Genomic DNA, 19,266 nt, shown 5'->3' with positions numbered 1-19,266 from the left:
CTTAGTCATTGGAAGGATAATTAACCCTTCAATAGAAATTAGATTCACATAGACCCTGGTTCAAGTTCAGCCCTTGAGTTCAAGTCAACAGGCATGTATTAAGTACCTACCATGTGCCAAGCATTATGCTAAGCACTGGAAATACAAAAGAAGGTAAAAGATAGTCCTTTACTCTATGTATATGTACTATACACTATGTACAAACGAGATATTCAGGATAAATTGGAAATAATCAACAAAGGAAAGGCAATTGAATTTTTTTTCTCAATTACATGTAAAAACAATTTTTGACATTTGTTTTGAAAAATCTTGAGTTCCAAATTCTCTCCCTCCCCTTCCCCTTCCTTGAGAAGACAATTTGCTATAGATTTATACATGTACAGTCATGCAAATTTCCATATTAGCAATGTTGCAAAAAGAAAAAACTGATCAACCCTCCCCCCCCCAAGAAAAATAATGAAAGTTTTAAAAAGTATGCATTCAGACTCCATCAGTTCTTTCTCTAGAGGTGGATAACATTTTTCATTATAAGTCCTTTGGAATTTCCTAGACCATGTATTACTGAGAATAGCTCTTTCATTCACAGCTGATCGTCGTACAGTATTGCTGTTACTATGTAAAAAGTTCACTTCACTTTGTATCAGTTCAAACAAGTCTTCCCAGATTTTTCTGAAAACATCCTGCTTCGCATTTCTTACATACAGCACAATAGTATTCCATCACAGTCACATACCATTCCCCAATTGATAGGCATCCCCTCAACTTCCAATTCTTTGTGGACAAAAAGCTGCTCTAAGTATTTTTGTACAAATAGGTCCTTTTCAGAAAGACAATAGAATTAAGGGGTATTGGGAAACGTTTCTTGTAGAAGGTAGGATTTTATCTGGGACCTGAAGAAAACCATGGAAGACAGGAGATGGAAGTAAGGAAGGAGAGGATGGTAGCCATGGGGGACAGCCAGTGAAAAGAACTCTGAGTCAAGACAAGGAGTGTTTTGTGTGAGGCACAGCCAAGAGATGGATAATAATAGCTGGTACTTTAAGGTTCAAGGTTTGCAAAGTGCTTTTCACATATTATTTTACTTAATCCTCATAATAACATTGTAAGGTAGATGTCATTATTATCCATTTTTACAGATGAAAACCTGAGGTTAAGTAATTTGGGTCACACAGCTAAGTGTCTGAGAGGAGCTATGAATGCAGGTATTCATGCCTCCAAATCCAACTTTCTACCCACTGCGCCACCTAGCTGCCACTCTGAGGGTCAACTTCCACTCAGAACCATAGTTCATGATTTCCTGTTCTAACTTAATTTTACCAGCCAGGCAGAAGACACACTGGTTTATCTTTTAAAATTTTTTTTTACAATTGATACACTCATTTAAATAATTATAATAGCTAACATTAATATAGCGCTTTAAGATTTACAAAGTGCTTTCCATATGTTCTCATTTGATTCTCCTTATCACCATGTTGGGAGATAAGTGCTATTATTATCATCCCCATTTTACAGATGAAGAAACTGAGGACAACAACGTTAAGTGATTTACCTGTAGGTCACCCAGAACATGTGTAAGGCAGAATTCCAACTTAGTCCTTCCTTGACTCCACATCTACCACTTTATCCAACCAGTAATACACAGGTTACTTTAAAAATAATTAGAGGATACACATGCTAGTAGCCCATGTCAACAGGGCACATACAGAGGGACATGTGTAGTCAGAGTGCAGTGTACTCAGGGCAGCTCACACTTTTGATGCTGCAGGGCCAACTACATCAGTAAAATGTTATCTTGCTGTTCTCTCCTGGCCATCGAATCCTTTGTCAATCAACTACTCTCTGATGAAATAGGCTAATCTTCTGGGCTACCATCTGTCATGAATGGGCTGATAAACCTTCTTAAAACTCTTTTAGTACATAGTCAAGGTCTATGGGCATTCTCCTCAGGCAGGCAGGCAGACAACCATCACATCAGGGAATGACTAGACAAGTTGTGGTCCACACACATAATGGCCAGCTTCTGTGCTGTAAGAAATCAAGCATAAGCAGAGGGCTATAAAACTGTTCATACCCTTTGATCCACCAATATCCTCACTAGATCTGTATCCCAAAAAGATCATAAAAATAGGAAAAGAACCACATGTACAAAAATATTTATAGCAGCTCTTTTTGTGGTGGCCAAGAATTGGAAATTGAGGGAATGCCCATCCATTGGGGGATGGCTGAACAAGTTGTAGTATATGTAGTATATGAATGCAATGGAATACTATTGTTCCATAAGAAACGATGAGCAGGTAAATTTCAGGAAAGCCTGGAAAGACTTAGATGAACTGATGCTGAGTGAAGGGAGCAGAACCAGGAGAACACTGTATACAGTAGCAGCCACATTGTGTGATGACTGACTTTCATTGACTTAGCTCTTCGCAGCAATGCAAGAACCTAAAACAACTCCAAAAGACTCCAAAAGAAAATGCTATCTACATCTAGAGAAAGAACTTTGGAGTCTGAATGCAGATAGAAGCAGAGTAGTGAAAACTACATATTTTGTTTCTTCTTTCTCGTGGTTCCTCCCATTAATCCTGATTCTTCTTTACAACATGACTTATGTGAAAATATGTTTAATATGAATGTATGTGTAGAGCCTATATCAGATTGCATGCCATCCTGGGGAGGGAAATTTAAAACTCAAGATCTTATAGAAATGAATGTTGAAAACTAAAAATAAATAAATAGATCTTTTTAAAAGGGAAAAAAGGCTCATGGAAATGAATGTTGAAAACTATAAATAAATTAATTAATAAAAAAATTAAGTTAAATAAAAGGACTCATGATAAAAAATGCTATCCACATCCAGAGAAAAAACTATGAAGTCAGAATGTAGATCAAAGCATACCATTTTAATTTTTTTGTTGTGTCCTTTCTTTCTCTTGGTTTTTCCTTTTTGTTCTGATTCTTCTTTCACAACGTGAAATATGTGGAAATATGTTTGATATGATTGTATACATATAACCTATATCAGATTGCTTGCTATCTTGAGGAGAGGGAAAGGGAGGGAGGGAGGAAAAAGTTTGGAACTCAAAATCTTATAAAAGTGAATGTTGAAAACTTAAAAAAAGAAAAGAAATGAAGCATTTGAGGAATACAGAGAAACCTCAGAAGGCTTAGATGAACTGATGCAAAGTAAAGTAAGCAAAACCAGGAAACAATATGCACAATGATTACAAAAATGTAAATGAAAGAATGACAAACTCAAAACTGAAGGCTGGGCAAATCTAATGATCAAGCTAGGCTCCAAAGAGGAGGTGTGAGAAGGTGCCAATCCTTCCCCTTCAGCCACAGTCCTTTGTAGCCCCTTGGCTGGCCATTTCACCCAGGATAGCCTAGAAACCATGACACTGAGGGATTTCCTCCCTGAAGTTTTGCTTCCCTGGTTGGTGACCCCTCTGCTAGAGCTTCATCTCCAGAAAGTTCTAGGACATCCTTTCTTTCCCAATGCATCCTTCTCATCATTCCTTCCTCTCTGGACACCTCTTCTCCTTCCTTGTACTCTCTCCACCCCCTCTACTTCTGGAACTAGGAACCATGACCACATCAGCCTGGCTATTGTTCCTCAATGTGGCGTATAAGTCTATGCTACCATCACCATCATAGGTAACTTTCTGGCTGACGGGCCCCTTCTTTCCTGGCCACTCTTTCCTGGGTGTATTGTTGCCCTCACTGGAATGAAATCTCCTATAAAGCAGGGACATAAATTTGCCCTTCAGATTTATATTCCCAGGACTGAGCATGGTGCTTGGCGCTTAGTAAGTATTTAATAAATGCTTGTTAAGTGTTGACTAATAAATGCTTTTCCCACTCCATTCATTTTTTCTTTCATTCACTTCACCCTCTGCTTTACAGAGGTAAGAAACTATGAGTGTGGAACAATGCTTAAAATGTCATACTTTTTCAATGTGGTAAATAGTTTTGCTGAACCTTTTTTTGAAATAAACAATCATCTTCTGAAGAGGGGAGGAGGAAGGGATATAACGCATATGGCTGGCACAGTGGAGACTCCCGGACCTGGAGTCATTGTGCATATTGTTTTCTGGTTCTGTATACTTCACTTTGCATCAGTTCATCTAAGTCTTCCCAGTCTTCTCTGTATTCTTTATATGCCTTATGTCTTATAGCACAGTAACAGGTCATTACGTGCAAGACCTGAGTTCAGATTTAGCCTCATACACTCACTACCTGTGTGACCCTGAGCAAGTCATTTAACTTCTGTTTGCCTCAGTTTCCTTCACTTTAAAATGGGGATAATTACAGCACCCACCTTAAAGGGTTGTTGTAAGGATCATTGTAAAGCACTTAGTACAATGCCTGGCATGTTGTAGGCACATTTAAATGCTTATTCTCTGGGAAATTTAAATGATATAATAACATAGCAATAAAATTTATATCAATATCAAAATCATTTACATCAATAAAAAATAACCCATCAATAAAATTTATTTTAAAAACTTTTAAACAAATTTATTTTTAAAATTTTTAAAAATTCCAGTGCACTGCTGCAGTCTTGGACATTGTCTGTTGGTCATGAGAGGTGGAGGATGAAGACCCTAAGGAACAACTTATCCCTCCTCAAATCCATGGTACCTAAAGACCCTTATGGCAGATCAGTATAGAAGAAGTATATCTTGAAAGCCAGGAAATAGCATCTATCAAATGGGCTAAGATCCAGGGGGGAAGCTCTCTGATGACACATCCCTTGTTTTTTCCCTTTCCTATAGTCTTTGACCCCCAAGAGAGGATCAGATAGGAAATCTCTTCCTTAATCCTTTCCTCAACCTGGATTGGTAGCTAGGGTCTGTTCTCTTGGCACTCTCTAGGAGGGGCAAGATTCAGAAAATAGTTGGAGAAAGAGGGAGAGGGTCAATTAATTTGCATAACGCTCCATAAACTATGTGGCTACATTATATTGAATCCCTGCTCTATGAATGTTGGAGAAAGAAAATTCCAGGTGTGGAGTGGAGGGATAGAGCCATAATCTTCTATTTTTAATATTCTGAGCAGTATTTCTTATCATCTGCTATTTCAAATCTTGAACTCAGTCAGCATCAACTTTGGAAGGGAAGCTGCCCAGCCCTTTGGTTGAATTTGGGAAAGGAGAAAGGAATAAAGCATCTAAAGGCTGACTGCCCTCTGGTGGCCAGTGGAGAGACATTTAGGAAGTCCTACCATGTGATGGTCAGACAGGAAGTGAATTGGTAATTGGGCTGGTACCTCAAGAATATCACCACCTTGTGGACAACTCAGATATTGAACTCTCTTGTTACATAATACAGTGATATATCACAGACTTCAGGAATACAGCTCAAAAGGTCCCCAAGTATCTTTGGGTGAGACCACAGGCGTCACAGGATCTTAAGCTAAAAGACACTTCAGAGATCACCCAGTCCCATTCCCGTGGTCCAGGGTTAAAGCTCTGGATTAACATGTATAGTAATTACTCTGACTGCCCCCCTCTTCCCCCTGCAAGAGAGAAGTTGGCTACATCTTGAAGTCAGGTTCATAGAGGTCTGGGCCTGGAGTCAGGAAGACCCTGAATTCAAATATGACCTCAGACACTCCCTAGCTGTGTGACCTTGGGCAGGTCCCTTAACCTCAGTTCACCCCACCTGCAAAATGGGCATTATAATAGCACCTACCTCCCAGGATTGTCGTGAGAATCAAGTGATGTAATTTTTTTAAGTGCTTAGCATAGTTCCTGGCATATACTAGGTGCTATATTAATGCTAACTATTATTACTCTCTCCCCATCAAAGTTCTAGGCTTATCCCTGAGAGACTGGGGGATATCTTCTCTATTGCTCTCTCAAGATTCCATCTTGAGATCTATTTATCCATTTGTTTCCCACTCAACTTGGATTCCATTTAGTAATGAACATCAATTAGCTTTTACTAAGGGATATTTATTTTAAAGATATAGCCAGAAGAGAAAAATAAGCATCTCCAGGGGACATTTCACCTTATACCACCTCAACCTCTGGGAAAAATGAGATCAGATTCAATGTATTAGCTGCACAGCGTTGAGACCACCAAGTTCACATCCAAATGTAGCATCTTCTCAGAGGACTGGGTCTTCCCTTCCTTGAGGCATCAGTGTTGGGTTGGCTGCAAAGCCTGGTATGGATTCTACTCTCAGAGTCCCAGTCCTGACCCTCTACAACTCACAAGGTCGTAGCCTCCTGGCCTAAAACTGAAGGACAGATGCTGAGGCAAAGAACTGGGGTCTGTCGTTTTTGGAGCCCCTCACTGGTCATGTGTTGCAGCCTGCTTATATCTACAAGGTACGTTTTCATTATCCTCTAAGCAGCTAGGAGACTCAGTGGGTAGAAGCCTGTAGCACTACAGGGCTCGTAGTCAGGGAGACAGCCCCAGACACTTATTGGCTAAGTGACCCTGGGCAAGTCACCACCTCTGCCTGCCTCAGCTTCCTCATCCGTAAAATGCGGATAATAACAGTACCTGAGTTAATAAATATCACAATGGAAAAAAATAATCAGTCTCACACAGAGGGAACAAGCATCAATTAAGCCCTTGAGCCATGCACTGTGCTAAGTGCTTTATAAATAGTATCTTATTCCATCCTCAAAAGAATCCTGAGAGGTTGTTGGTCATTGGTATCCAACTTGTCTTCTTTTGGGTTTCTTTGTTTTTTTTTAGCAAAGATACTGGAATGGTTTGACATTTCCTTTTTCAGCTCATTTTCCAGATAAGAAAACTGAGGCAAAGAGGGTTAAGAGGCTTGCCCAGGGTCACACAGCTTGAAGTGTTAGAGGCCAGATTCCAACCTAGAAAGATGAGTCTTCCTGACTCCTGGGCTCTTTGTACTATGGCATCCCCTAGCTACCCTATTGACACAGGAAAGACCAACCAGATGAAGGAAGTCTATTGTCCAGATGATGGTGGGCACTTGGATGAGCATCCTAGAAAACCCAGCCATGGGATGGTAGTATAAATTGGCAAGTTGTGCTGCTGAAGCTCCTGGCTTGGCCCAGAAACCCCTCCCAGCTCTCTTCATTGTCATTCCTAGCGTCACATGTCTCCCTGATGGGGCTGAATGGATGGGCAATGATCTCATTTAGGAAATTGTGTCTGATTCCCAGGTCCGACTCTTTTTTTCCCATCATTCTCAGCTATGGTTTTCTCCAATTCCCTTTCAAAGGCCTGAGGGTTGCAGTCCATATGTGTGAAGTGGCCAAGAAATCATCCATGGACCTGACACAGAGTGCTTAGACTCAGCATGAGCTCTGGGCTGCCAAGGCACGTCTATAGTCAGGAAAAGGGTGTATGGGTTTTATTTTTTAAAGGCAGCACTGGTAGAGGAAGTGGATCATGGGATCATAGACAGAGATGGAAGGAATCTCACAAGTCACCTAGTGTCACCCCCTCATTGAACAGATGCGTTAACTACGGTCACACTGCTAGTGTCCAAGGCTAGATGTGAACTCAGGGCTCCCTGACTCCAGGTCCAGTGTTCTATCCATTGTCAGGGATTTTTTAAAATGTTAATGTTTTTTAAAAGCCTCACTATTGTGTCCAAGTGACGCAATCAACTTCCCAACCTAATTCTCCCTTGTAAAAAGTCATTTCTTTGGTGGTGCGTTGTTGGAATCCATGGCCATGGTTAATCAGGTAGGGGTTAACACTGCTACCCCAAAGTTAACTGCTGTTTCAGTGATTAAATAACTGACGTGGAAATAAATTGTTCAAAAAAAGAAAAATCAGTGGGTTGACCATATCTGAAAACGTATGCCCTCTTCTACACCAGTATTCCACCACCTGTTTGAGAGAGATCTCCAAGGCAACCTTCACCATTAAGTTTTCTGAGGGTTTATATGGAGCAGAATTCTGAAGTCTTTCCAGTCTGTTCACCTTTACATAACTGTATAAATTGTCTACATGTATCTTCCCAGGTTTCCCGAGTCATCACATCTTACACTTTTGGTTTGATTATACTTGTATTCCACAATTGGGTCAGTTATTCCCCAACCAAGGGGCTCCCATTTACTCTCCTGCTAGTTCCATAGGGTGGCATCTAAAATGGACCTTTTTCTCTGTCATTGACCTCCTTGGGACATATGACCAGTGGTAGGCTCAAAATATTTACACAAGGCAATTTAGAGAGCGAGAGAGAGAGAAAGAGAATGAAAGAGAGAGAGAGAAAGGAGAGAGAAGAAGAGAAGAGGAAAGGAGTGAAAAGGGGAGAGAGAGAGAGAGAGAGAGAGAGAGAGAGAGAGAGAGAGAGAGAGAGAGAGAGAGAGAGGAGATAGAAGAGAAGGGGAGAGGAGAGAAAAGGAGAGAGAGAGAGAAGAGAGAGAGACAGAGACAGAGACAGAGAGAGGGAGGGAGGGAGAGAGAGAGCATGCACATTGTTGAACAACGCTAACTAGGAACATCAGGAAGGGCCTGCCATAGCACATAGCTTCTAAGATGCACCTTGAAGGAAACAAAAGATGCATTAATTCCTCCATCCCTATTTCTCCAACTGAAAAACAAATTGAATGCTAAAAGTAAAGAAAAATACAATTGATTTTAAGCTGGAAGAGAACTTAGGGCAACCAATCCAAGCTCTTCATTGTGCAGGCAATGGGGACAAGACCAAGTAGGGACCAGAAAGTTCTCCCAGGCAGAAAGAGGCAGGGCCAGGCTCCTCTGGTTCCAGGGGGACCCCCAATCAGGACAGCCAGACCCCCAGGGCAGACACTCCGGAGCAGATCTCCTATGGCGACGCCCTTCAGGACACTGTCTGTGGTCCAAGAGAAGGGATCCAGGGGTAGCCAGAGTTTTCTTGGTCCTTCAGCTGTAATGTCCTCCTGGTCATGGTTGTCTCCTCTGAGAAGTACTTGGGGAGGTCACATTTTGCCAGGCTGTCAGCATTCAAACCCAGGAGTTCCCAACCTCTTGAACTCAGTAGGTTGCCACCCAGACCAACCACATATACCTCAGGATCATCATTCAATAACCTGTGCTAAGGAAAAGAGACACAAACCAGAAGAGGCAGGTGTGACCTTCAAATCTAGTCTCAGGCACACCTAGATGGGCAATGCTCAGGATGCCACGTGTAAAGCAGCCTCTACAGCTGGTCAGCCTCGGGCAGGGAGCAGATATCCTTTGCCTTCTCCCTTCCCTACTGGGAGCCTGAGGAAAAATTTGAAGAGTTCTGGCACATTCCACAGGGACAGAATTGGCAAAGTTTAGGATGAGGGGAAAGTACAATTTGTTCCTTCTTGGGGTTACAAGAGTAGGGGGAATGCCTCCTCCCTGGGCTCACAGCTCCAAGGCCAGGGTGGAACACTCTGTGGGAACAATGAGGGGAAGTTCCTGTTTACATCCTCGTTTGCCCCATAGTCTATGCGTGAGGGACTCTACCCTCAGTCTGATCCCATGAGTGCAGAGAAGATGGGGCTGCCATTGAAAGGAATCCTGCTCGTGCTTCTGCTTTCAAGATTGGGCTTCACTGAGACCCATGAGCCTTCCAGCTGCCCAGGTAGATATCTGCTCCCCATACCACTCCCCCCGCCCCAACCAGGACAGGGAATGCTTACCTGCCACCTCATCAGACCGTTGTCAGTGAAGGACACAGGCTCCAAGTGTCATCAGACCATTGTCAGTGAAGGATAGAGGCTCCAAGTGCATATAGTAGGAGGTGGGAGAAAAGGAAGATCAAAGATCTCTGGGTGAAAGCAGCATCTGAGCTGTTTTTTTTGGAGGATCAGGAGGACCTCTGAGGACCTGAAGGAGCCTCTGAGGTTATTTAAAATACAATTTTTCCTCCCCCAATGATTTCAGAGAGAAGGATATTGCAGCCCAAAGAAAGGTGTGTGTGTGTGCTTGTGTGTGTGCGTGTGTGTTCATCTTTCATTGCCGAAGAAGACTATGCCATCAGAGAAATGATCACATGACTGGCACTTGACTTTGTTTTGAGTGAGGGAGGGCTGTGCAGGTCACCAGCCTAACTTCTCCTCCAGAGTCATCTGAATCCAGTGACCAGATATTCATCAGGATGACTGGAAATGACCCAGGATGAAGCAATTTGGGGTTAAGTGACTTGCCCAAGGTCACACAGGTAGTGACTATCAAGTGTCTGAGGTGAGATTTGAACTCAGGTCCTCTTGACTCCTGCACTGGTGCTCTATCCACTGCACCACCTAGCTGCCCCCCCAAAAAGGAAGTGATTTGCTGAAGGTCATACAGCAGGTAAACTGAAGAGTTGGGATTGGAACCCACATGTCCATCATCACAGCATGATCACTGGCAGATAGAAGGAGGCCAAGGGAATAGGACAGCAAAGGTGCTTGGGGCTTTAGGGAGTCTGAGAATCCTGCAAGTCCAACCCAAAACATTTGTTGTTGTGAGTCATTTTCAGCCACCTCTAACTCTTTGTGACTCCATTTGGGCTTTCCTTGGCAAAGACACTGGAATGGTTTGCCATTGCCTTCTCCAATTCATTTTACTGATGAGGAAACTGAAGCAAACAGGGTTAAATGCCCTGCTCCAGGTTGCAGAGTTAATAAGTGTCTGAGGCCTAATTTGAACTCATATCCTCCTGACCGCAGGGCCAGTGCCCTATCCACTGCACCACCCAGCCATACTTCAATGAACATTAGGTATATACTAACAGCGATGAGGAGGGAGAGAGTTCCAGACATGGGGGAAAGTCAGACAAAGTGCCCAGATTTAGGAGATTGGAGTATCTTGTTCACAGAGCATCCAGGAGACCAGTGTTATTGGATCAAAGAGTACTGAGGGAGACCGGGATGAATTAGTCCCTTATTTGTGAGGGGTAAGAAGACCACAGAAGTGGGGGAGGCAGGTCATGCTGAGCTTTGAATGCCAGTGGATTTCATATTTGATCCTTGAGATGACAGGGAGTCAATGGGGCTGACTGAATACTTGGGTGACATGGTAAGATGTGTTCTTTAAGGAAGGTCATTGGCAGTCAAGCAGGTGGATTGGAGCAGAGACTTGAGGCAAGGGGACCCCCCACCCAGCGGGCTACTGCAATAATACAGGCATGAGGTAATGAGGGCCTGCACCGGGGGGCCCCAGTCTCCAAGGAGAGAAAGGGATTGTGTGAGAGATGTCACCAAGGTAAAATACATGGGCCTTGGGTGGATGGTGGGCTCCTTGACAGGTGGCAGAAAGGAGAGTTTGGGGGAAAAGATGAATTCAGTTTTGGAAATCCTGACCCCACTCAGTTTAGATTTTTTTCCATTCAACAACACTGGACTTGGATGAAAAAAAGGAAAACTCTATGCTGGGCTCAGCAGACAAGAACCCGAGCCCCTGGAATCTGGAAGGGTGGGGGCTCAGAAGCAGAGGAGGTTGGTGGGAAGGGCACCTAAACTGGGAGGGCCAGTGCACTTGATCTGTCCCCAGCCTGCTCTCTGGGCTCCTTGTAGCTCCCTCAGGCTCCTCCTTGCATCCTCCCTACTCAGCCTGGCTCTCCTCAATTCCCAACCCCTTCCCCTTCTGTTCTTTTAAATTCCTTCCCCTTCCCCCTTGAAGGGAGGAGGATTTGAGTTGGGCCTTGAAGGATGCGTAGGATGGCAAGAGATCATCTCAGTCCTTGTCCAGGGACAGCCAGGTACTACTACTAGTTTGTTGCTGTTGGGTCATGTTTGACTCTATGGGGTTTTCTTGGCAAAGATACTGGAGTGGTTTGCCATTTCCTTCTCCACTCTATCTCATTTTATAGATGAGAAACCGAGGCAAATAGGGGTTAAGTGACTTGCCCAGGGTCACACAGCTAGTTAATGTCTGAGGCTACATTTGAACTCCTGTCTTCCTGGCTCTAGATTCAACACTCTACGCTCTGCACCACCTGTCAATACCTAGGTGCCAGCAACTGATCAACTTGCCCTCTATTCCCTTCCTCACACCACCTCCATGATTCTGTTGTCCTTCCTTCTACAGAACCCAAAGTTCTGGATACCAGCAAAATGATTGTTCTGCAGGGCTGCCCAGGACCCACAGGGGCAGCTGGAAGCCCTGGGGAAAAGGGGGCACCAGGCTCCAGAGGTGAGAAAAGAGGTGGGAGAGGTGGGGAGCTTTCTCCCTGTGACAGAAGTGAGGATTGGGACTTTCGGGAGTCTTCTATGTCCTGAAACAGGATGAGATTCTTCAGAGGTGGGGAGCATGTGATGTTGAGGCTACATGTGGCCCCCAGGTTCTCAAGTGCGGCCCTTTGACTAAATCCAGACTTCACAGAACAAATCCCCTTAATAAAAGGATTTGTTCTATAAAACTTGGACTTGGTCAAAAGGGCACATCCAAGGACCTAAAAGGCCACATGTGGCCTAGAGGCTACAGGTTCCCTACCCTGTGGTAGTCCTGAGAGGTGCCAGGCTCATGTGTAATGCACTTGTTTCAGGACTGCCGGGGCCACCAGGGAAAATCGGACCCAAGGGGGAGCCTGGTGAGTGAATTCTCTCTCCTTTGGCACTCCTCAGCCTCTCTGCTCTGGATTCAAACATGGGTTTGTTCCTCTCTGGCTCAGTGGATATCGGAGGCAGCCAGAGAGGCAGCCAGAGGCTGAGGAGCTCCTAGATCTTCTGCCCCCTCCTCAAATAGCAGCCAAGGAACTCTAGTTTACAAGGCCCTTTCCTCAGGACGATAGTTGGCCTTTGCCAGTCTGCCAAGTCTATTCCATGGCCATTACCTCACCTGATCCTTAAAACAGCCCTTCAAGTGAGTCACTACAGGGATTAATCTCATTTTACATGTAAGGAAACTGAGTCAGAAAAGTAAAGAGACTTGCCCCTGGTCCCACAGCGGTAAGATCAGAGCAGGCCTGAACCTGATTCTTTCCTGAATCTGAAGCCAACTCCAACAATCTTTTCACTTTGCCAAAATAATTGTTCTCATTTTGCAGATGAAGAAATTCAGAATCAGACTATAGTAAGCATCAGAAACAGAATTTGAACTCAACTCTCCTTGATTCCCAAGCTAGGGCTTCCTCACTCCCAATGCTCCAGGCACAGGGACAAGGTCTGGATGAACCCTCCTGGCTCTCTTCCTTTCTCGGTCCCAGTAGGATTCTTCCACTGCTTAGGCTACCCCAACCTCACAGATACCCCCCCCAATCCTGACTGTTACCTAGGGACCAATTATAGGTCCACTGAGGTAATGTGGCTTGTTCCCCTGGTGCCAGGAGATGCTGTGGACATGTTGAAACAGTGCCAAGCAGGTGAGAAGATTGCTGGAGGAAAAGGAAGGTTGATTCCTGAGAGCCCTTGGGGTCCACAACTTGCAGGGGGCAACCATTCCAAGTGTAGGTTGGGTATCTTTTCCCTGGAACTTCTAAAAACTCCACCTGTTCCCTCCTCTGAGGTCCAAGCCCCTCCAGAATAAGGGGTGGGAAACTGAGGCACAATTTGGAAACCCAGGTATCCCATGTTTCCTGTGTCTTGAACTCAGCCCCGGTTCTAATGCTAATGGTTGGGGGGAGGCCAAGAGGGGAGTCTTTTAAGAGTCTTGGGATTGTAGTCTGCAACAAGAGTTCTGCTGTGAGGTAGAGATCAGGCACCTCTGGTGGGTTTGGAGGGAGGTCTGTTAGGAAGGGGAGATGCTGAGGAGAAAGGAATTAGAGGAGTGGGGAGTGCTGACTGGCTGGGAAGGGGCTGCTGGGAGCCCTGGGGAAAGCGATGGGTGGGGCAGACTGAAGGGATGAAAGGATCGAAAGAAGGAGCCACAGCTGTGGCCCCTCTGACTCGCCCAGGACCCCAGGACTGCAAGGAGCTACAGAGTCGAGGAGCCTCTCTGAGCGGCTGGTACCGGGTGTGTCTACCCAATGGCATGGTCCTGCCTGTCTTCTGTGACATGGCCTCTGCTAAGGGGGGCTGGCTGGTGAGTGGGGCTGGGCTGAGGCAGGGAAGAGAGGGCACCATGGGCATGCACCTCTCCAACTTGGCCCCAAGAGGGAGGTAGAGCCCCAGAAAACAGGGAGAAGGCTTGGCTGGTTGGATTCTGACTGGCACTGGATGAGACAGGAAACCTCAGACAGCAGTTCTGCCCTCAGGGAAGCAGACAGTCTAGTTGGGGACACAAGATACTGACACGAAAGAAATAGACAGAGACACTCCTAAACAGTGGGAGTTCCACGGAAGGAGATGGGCTGATGTGGCTGAAGTGATGCGTGGTAGAGGGGCTGCCTGGATGAGCTAGGAACCAAGCAGGTCCCTGGGGGATGAAGGAGGGAGGCTTTCACTAGGTGGAGAGGGTGAAAAAGAATCAATGACACTGATGAAATGCCCAAGACAAGTAGGTGACCCAATGGACATGCTGCTGGGCCTGGACTCAGGAAAACCTGAGTTCAAATCTGACATTAGCTGTGTGACCCTGGGCAAGTCACTTAACCCTGCCTGCCTCAGTTTCCTCATCTGTAGGATAAATTGGAGAAGGAAATAGGAAACTACTCCAGTGTCTTTGCTAAGAAAACCTCAAATGGGATCACAAAAAGATACAACTAAAATGGCTGAACAACAAAAACAGCAACTTTGCTATTCATCCTGCTAGGCTCTGGGGACGTAAAAACTAAAGGAGTCATCCCTATCCATGCATACCCTTCTGGGTCCTTTGAGCTAGAAGACTCCCCTTGGATAAGACAAGGGTGGGAAGCTAAGGGTTCCCAAGGACTGTTCTCTCTAGTCTTGCCTCACCTCCGAATACACTTTGAGATCTGCTATCCATCAAGATCTTTTATGACAAACATTTGCCTTCTCGACCAAAATTCTCCCATAGGGGGTGAGCAGGATTCATGTCAAATACTCCCCATGATCCAACAGACTGTGCAGCCTTGAAGCCTATCCTTTCTCCCCACCTCCTTTCTGAAGAAATAAGGACGAGGTCCCCTGGAGGTCAGGGAGGGAGGAACTTTCTCTTCTGGCTGGGTCCTCAGCCCCCTGGCCCCTGGGCTCCTCCCCAGGTGTTCCAGAGACGTCAGGATGGTTCCGTGGATTTCTACCGATCCTGGGCATCCTACAAAGTCGGCTTTGGGAGCCAGGAGTCAGAGTTCTGGCTTGGAAATGAGAACTTGTATCAGCTTACCCGTGAAGGTAAGGACTCCAGGCCCATGCCTGTCTGCACCTTGGTCACCCCAAAAGTCACTTCTCTAAGGCTTGCTTCTCTTTCTCGCATCTCAATTCAACATATATTTATTAAGCTCACCTGTGTGCAGGGCTGGGTCCTGAGGAAACGAAAAAATATGCAGTTTTTGCCTTCAAGAGTTGACTCAGAGTCCAATGGAGGATGGGTGGTGAAGAGAGGAAGAAATGAGAAGCAGCTATGATACAAAGGCAAATGAGATAAGAGCAAAGCTCATAAGGCCTGAGCAGAGCTGCTACCTCTCCAGAACCAATTACTTTTGCCTTAGGTGAACAAATTTCTTATTTGCTCTGGTCCAGTCCCCTCATTTTACAGATGAGGAAACTGAGGCACAGAGGACATGACTTGCTCAGACTCACCCAGATAATAAGAGCCAGGGTTTGAACTTTAATCCAGATATGATGGATGGGACAAGGCAAGATGCTGTGGGAACACTTTCACCATATCTAGGGTGGAAGCAGAAAAGACCTAATTGAGAAGCTGGCACCTGAACTGGGAGACACCTTCCCACACAGAAATCCCAGCATCCTAGACCTAAAGCTGGAAAATACCTCAGAGGCCATTTAGTCCAACCCCTTGTTTTACAGATGAGGAAACTGAGGTCCATGGAGGGTCAGTGATTTGAATCAGGGTTCTCAGGTAGTAAGGACTAGAACTTCGAACTCAAGATCCCTGCCACTAATATTTCACTATTTCCCACTAATGGTAAATGGGAATTCATTCCACACACTTCAGCACAGAGATGGCAGGAAGCAGGACAACTAGGCATTAATGATCCTCAGGATATTCTCCAATGGAGAACCCCAAGGATCTGTGCTTGGTAGACAAAAAATGACATTTTTATCATTGTATTGGATAAAGATTCATTGAATTTTCTTTTAACACCAACTAACACGGTGGAAGTCAGAATCAGGATCCAAAAGGATCTCGACACACCAGAGCACTGGGCTGAACTGAATAAGCTGAAATTCAAAAAGGATAAATGTAGAGTTTTACATTTGGGTGCAAAAAAATTGACTATTACCATGTGGGAGAAGAAGAATTAAATAATTAGAAAAATAGTCATGTAAGCTAAAATGGAGTCAACATCACGATGTGGCAAATAGGAAAGTTAATGAAACCTTAGGCCCCCAGTAAGATGGGCATTGCTTCCAGAAAAACGAAGGTCTTTCTATAGACACCAGACTCTACTCTGCCCTGGTTGGATCAGGAATGAGCTGTGTTCAGGACTGGGTGTAGTAGTCTAAAAATGACAAGGAAGAGTGTCCAGAGCCGGGTAACCAGGATTGGGAAGGGCTTTGAGTCTATGGCATTTGAGAATTAGTTGAAGGAACCGAGAATGTTTAGCCTGGAGGAGAACTGCTATTTGAAGGGAGAGGGGGACAAGTTGCACTGGTTCTGTTTGTCAGGACTCAGCAGTTGCAAAGAGACAATTCTAGGCTTGATGTCAGGGAAGTCTTGCTAATAATTAGATATGTCCTCGAATTGAATGAGCTGCCTTCAGAAGGAGTGGGTTCCTCATTCCCCCTCCAGAGAGGGTCAGGTGATCATTTATTGGAGGTGTTGTGGTGGGGTTTAGTTATAGGTTGGACTAGATATCCTCTGAAGTCCCTTTCAGCCCTGGGATTTTGTGATTCTATGAGGTTCAGTGTTGAGGAGCAAGCCCACTTTGATTTTAGCATGAAGAGGAAAAGAGTGAAGCGAGGCAGCTAGGATCCAAGCTGTGAAGTCTTGGATCAGAAATTTATACTCTACTTGGAAGGCAATGGGAAGTCACTCATAGTTTTTGAAGAGAAGAGTGTTTGGGAAGTGGATTGAAAGATAGTTTAGAGAGGAGAGAGGCTGGAGAAAGGTCCGATCCCTTCATTTTACAGGTAAGGAAACTGAGGCCCAGAGGATGTGATTTGCTCAGACTCACACAGATAATAAGAGCCAGGATTTGAGTCTAATTCCAGATATAATGCTCTTTCCACTGTGGGAAACAAGAGATGACCGTGGTACTAGCAGCCCTGCTATGGCAGGAATTTGGAAATGGGAAGGGGAAAGGGTGATCATAGAGCCCTAACTAGCTTGGAGAAAATAGGACCTAAACCCAAAGTACTGGCATTCCAGGGCATGCCCTTTCATCCTCTTCAGGGGTGACCATACACATCACATCTGAACCCAATGGTTTTTGCTAGGGTCCAGGAATTCCTATTTATAACCTCTGCCTTCTCCCCACCCCGAAGCACCCAAAGAACTCCGAGTGGAACTGGAAGACTTCGATGGTAACCAAACATTCGCCCACTACCAGGGCTTCCAGATCCTGAGTGAGGCTGACAAATATCAGCTGGTTCTTGACAAGTTCCTGGAGGGCACTGCGGGTAGGTTGTCAGGGACAGCAGGAACTGGGGCCCCTAGGAAGGAGGAACCAGGAAAGGCTGTTCAGAGAGATGAGGACAATTGGGGAGGGGCTGAAAAGAAGGAAGTGTGCATGGTGGGCAGGGTGCCACCTTCCTCAGAGCCTTGGGGACAGACCCTTCCAAAGGCACCAAAAGCATAGAACCTTTTCGTCTGGTTTTGATGGAGGCAGAGATGGCTATACAGATGGGGCTGGGGAGTTGAAGAGCCTTAGAGGCCTTGGAAAGTAATGGCAGGAAAGGTGAAACATTAATCTCTGCAGTCCCTTATAATAATTTAGACTCTGGTTTCAAGAGCTAAAAGAGCCTTTTGAGAGCAGGCACTATAACATTGTGGAAACAACTTGGATTTGAAATCAGATGGCCTCAGTTTGAATTCTGATTCTGATACGTATAATGTCATTTAACCTCAATAGGACTCAGTTTCCTTATTTGTAAAATGGAGTTGACCTCAGAGGCCTCTACATGCTCCAAATCCTACCATCATTTGGATTAAACTCCATATTTTCCAGATGCAGAAAATGAGACCCAGATTGGGGAAATCACTTCCTTGAGATCACACAGCAAATTGGCATCAGAGCCAAGATCTCAGTTCTCCTGACTCCCAGTCCATTATAGCACACTACCTCTCTTTATGACCTTATGCTTGGCTAGAAAGGGATGACCTGGGAACAGAGAATGAATAGGAAGACAGGCTGTCAGAGGAAGTTCTCTTTCTTATTTTCTCCTTCCAGGGGATTCCTTGACTTTTCATAAGGGAAAGTCCTTCTCCACCCATGATGCTGATAGTGACACCCACAGTAGGAACTGTGCAGTCATTGTGAAAGGGGCCTGGTGGTATGCAGACTGCTATAAATCCAACCTCAATGGGCGCTATGCAAAAACTAAGGCTGGGGCATACCAGTATGGCATTGACTGGGCCACTGGGCTGGGAGTGGGCCACCCCTACCGTCGAACCTTAATGATGCTCCGTTAGGCACCTGGCAGATACTACAGCATCCCACCTGGTCTTAGGCAACCCATTCCCCTCTGCAGGTCTCTTTAAGGTCCCTCTAAGACTGACTTTTTTTGTGTTCTGAAGTCCCTCCTCATTTTGGCATTCTGTATTCCTAGGCTGCTGACATCTCTAATATTTTATGTTCTAACATAAACATACAGTCTCAGCTCTAAGTTAAGCCAAAGAGCTTTTATTAATCACTTACTATGCGTCATGCACTGGAGATACAAATGCAAGCAAAAAGCTTGGGACCTCAAGGATATTCCAATGGAGGAAGACATTATATAAAGGAAGAGGATGAAGAAAGATGAGTTGGAGGAGGGGAGCCATTCCCATCCTTGGGCATGATGGGAAAGTCCAGAGCATGAAGGCTAGGCGGATCCTTCCTCAGAATGAAGGTTCTGAGAAGGAATCAGCAATGGGAGAAAAGGGCTACCCTTCTCAAACATATTATGTTCAAAGTTCCTCACCAGCTCTCACATTTTACGTTGAACTCTAACATTCTCGTTTCTAAGAGCATTCTGGTTGTAAGGTTATCTGAGTCCCCAGTCCCATTCCTTGGAATTTCTGCTTCCTTTAAGACCTTCTAACCCTAACCCCAGCACCGAATTCAGCTCTGGCTCCTAGATAGACGGACCAACTACAGTGCACTCTGATAGAAAATAAAATCATTGGTAAAGCTTCCTGGCCTCTCCCAAAAGAATCACTCTCCTCCCTT

General features: G+C 45.0%; 1 protein-coding gene across 3 annotated transcripts; it reads left to right on the top strand.

Moving 5' to 3' along the window:
• The first annotated feature begins 9,383 nt into the window (after positions 1-9,383).
• Positions 9,384-19,232, top strand: FCN3 (ficolin 3). 3 transcript variants are annotated; one of them, XM_072609512.1, is made up of 8 exons: positions 9,384-9,534; positions 11,964-12,068; positions 12,421-12,465; positions 13,201-13,236; positions 13,768-13,895; positions 14,974-15,103; positions 17,381-17,515; positions 18,286-19,232. In XM_072609512.1, the coding sequence occupies exons 1-8, from the start codon at positions 9,399-9,401 to the stop codon at positions 18,525-18,527; spliced, it is 957 nt and encodes a 318-aa protein (XP_072465613.1). In that variant the 5' UTR covers positions 9,384-9,398; the 3' UTR covers positions 18,528-19,232. The 3 variants fall into 3 exon arrangements, with proteins under 3 accessions (XP_072465613.1, XP_072465614.1, XP_072465615.1); XM_072609513.1 differs by lacking the exon at positions 13,201-13,236; XM_072609514.1 differs by lacking the exon at positions 17,381-17,515.
• The last annotated feature ends 34 nt before the right edge of the window (positions 19,233-19,266 follow it).

The sequence above is a fragment of the Notamacropus eugenii genome, chromosome 5, assembly GCF_028372415.1.
Source record: "Notamacropus eugenii isolate mMacEug1 chromosome 5, mMacEug1.pri_v2, whole genome shotgun sequence".
Lineage (NCBI taxonomy): Eukaryota > Metazoa > Chordata > Mammalia > Diprotodontia > Macropodidae > Notamacropus > Notamacropus eugenii.
Note: the sequence above shows the minus strand (reverse complement) of the source record. Positions and strands in the feature narration are given on the sequence as shown.

Bases quoted from the DNA above. Each gene is read 5' to 3' on its own strand.
- FCN3 (XM_072609512.1), top strand. From the start codon at position 9,399: ATGCGTGAGGGACTCTACCCTCAGTCTGATCCCATGAGTGCAGAGAAG. The intron at 9,535-11,963 runs GTAGATATCTGC...TTCCTTCTACAG, and splicing joins TGAGCCTTCCAGCTGCCCAG to AACCCAAAGTTCTGGATACC. The intron at 12,466-13,200 runs GTGAGTGAATTC...CCCTGGTGCCAG, and splicing joins CGGACCCAAGGGGGAGCCTG to GAGATGCTGTGGACATGTTG.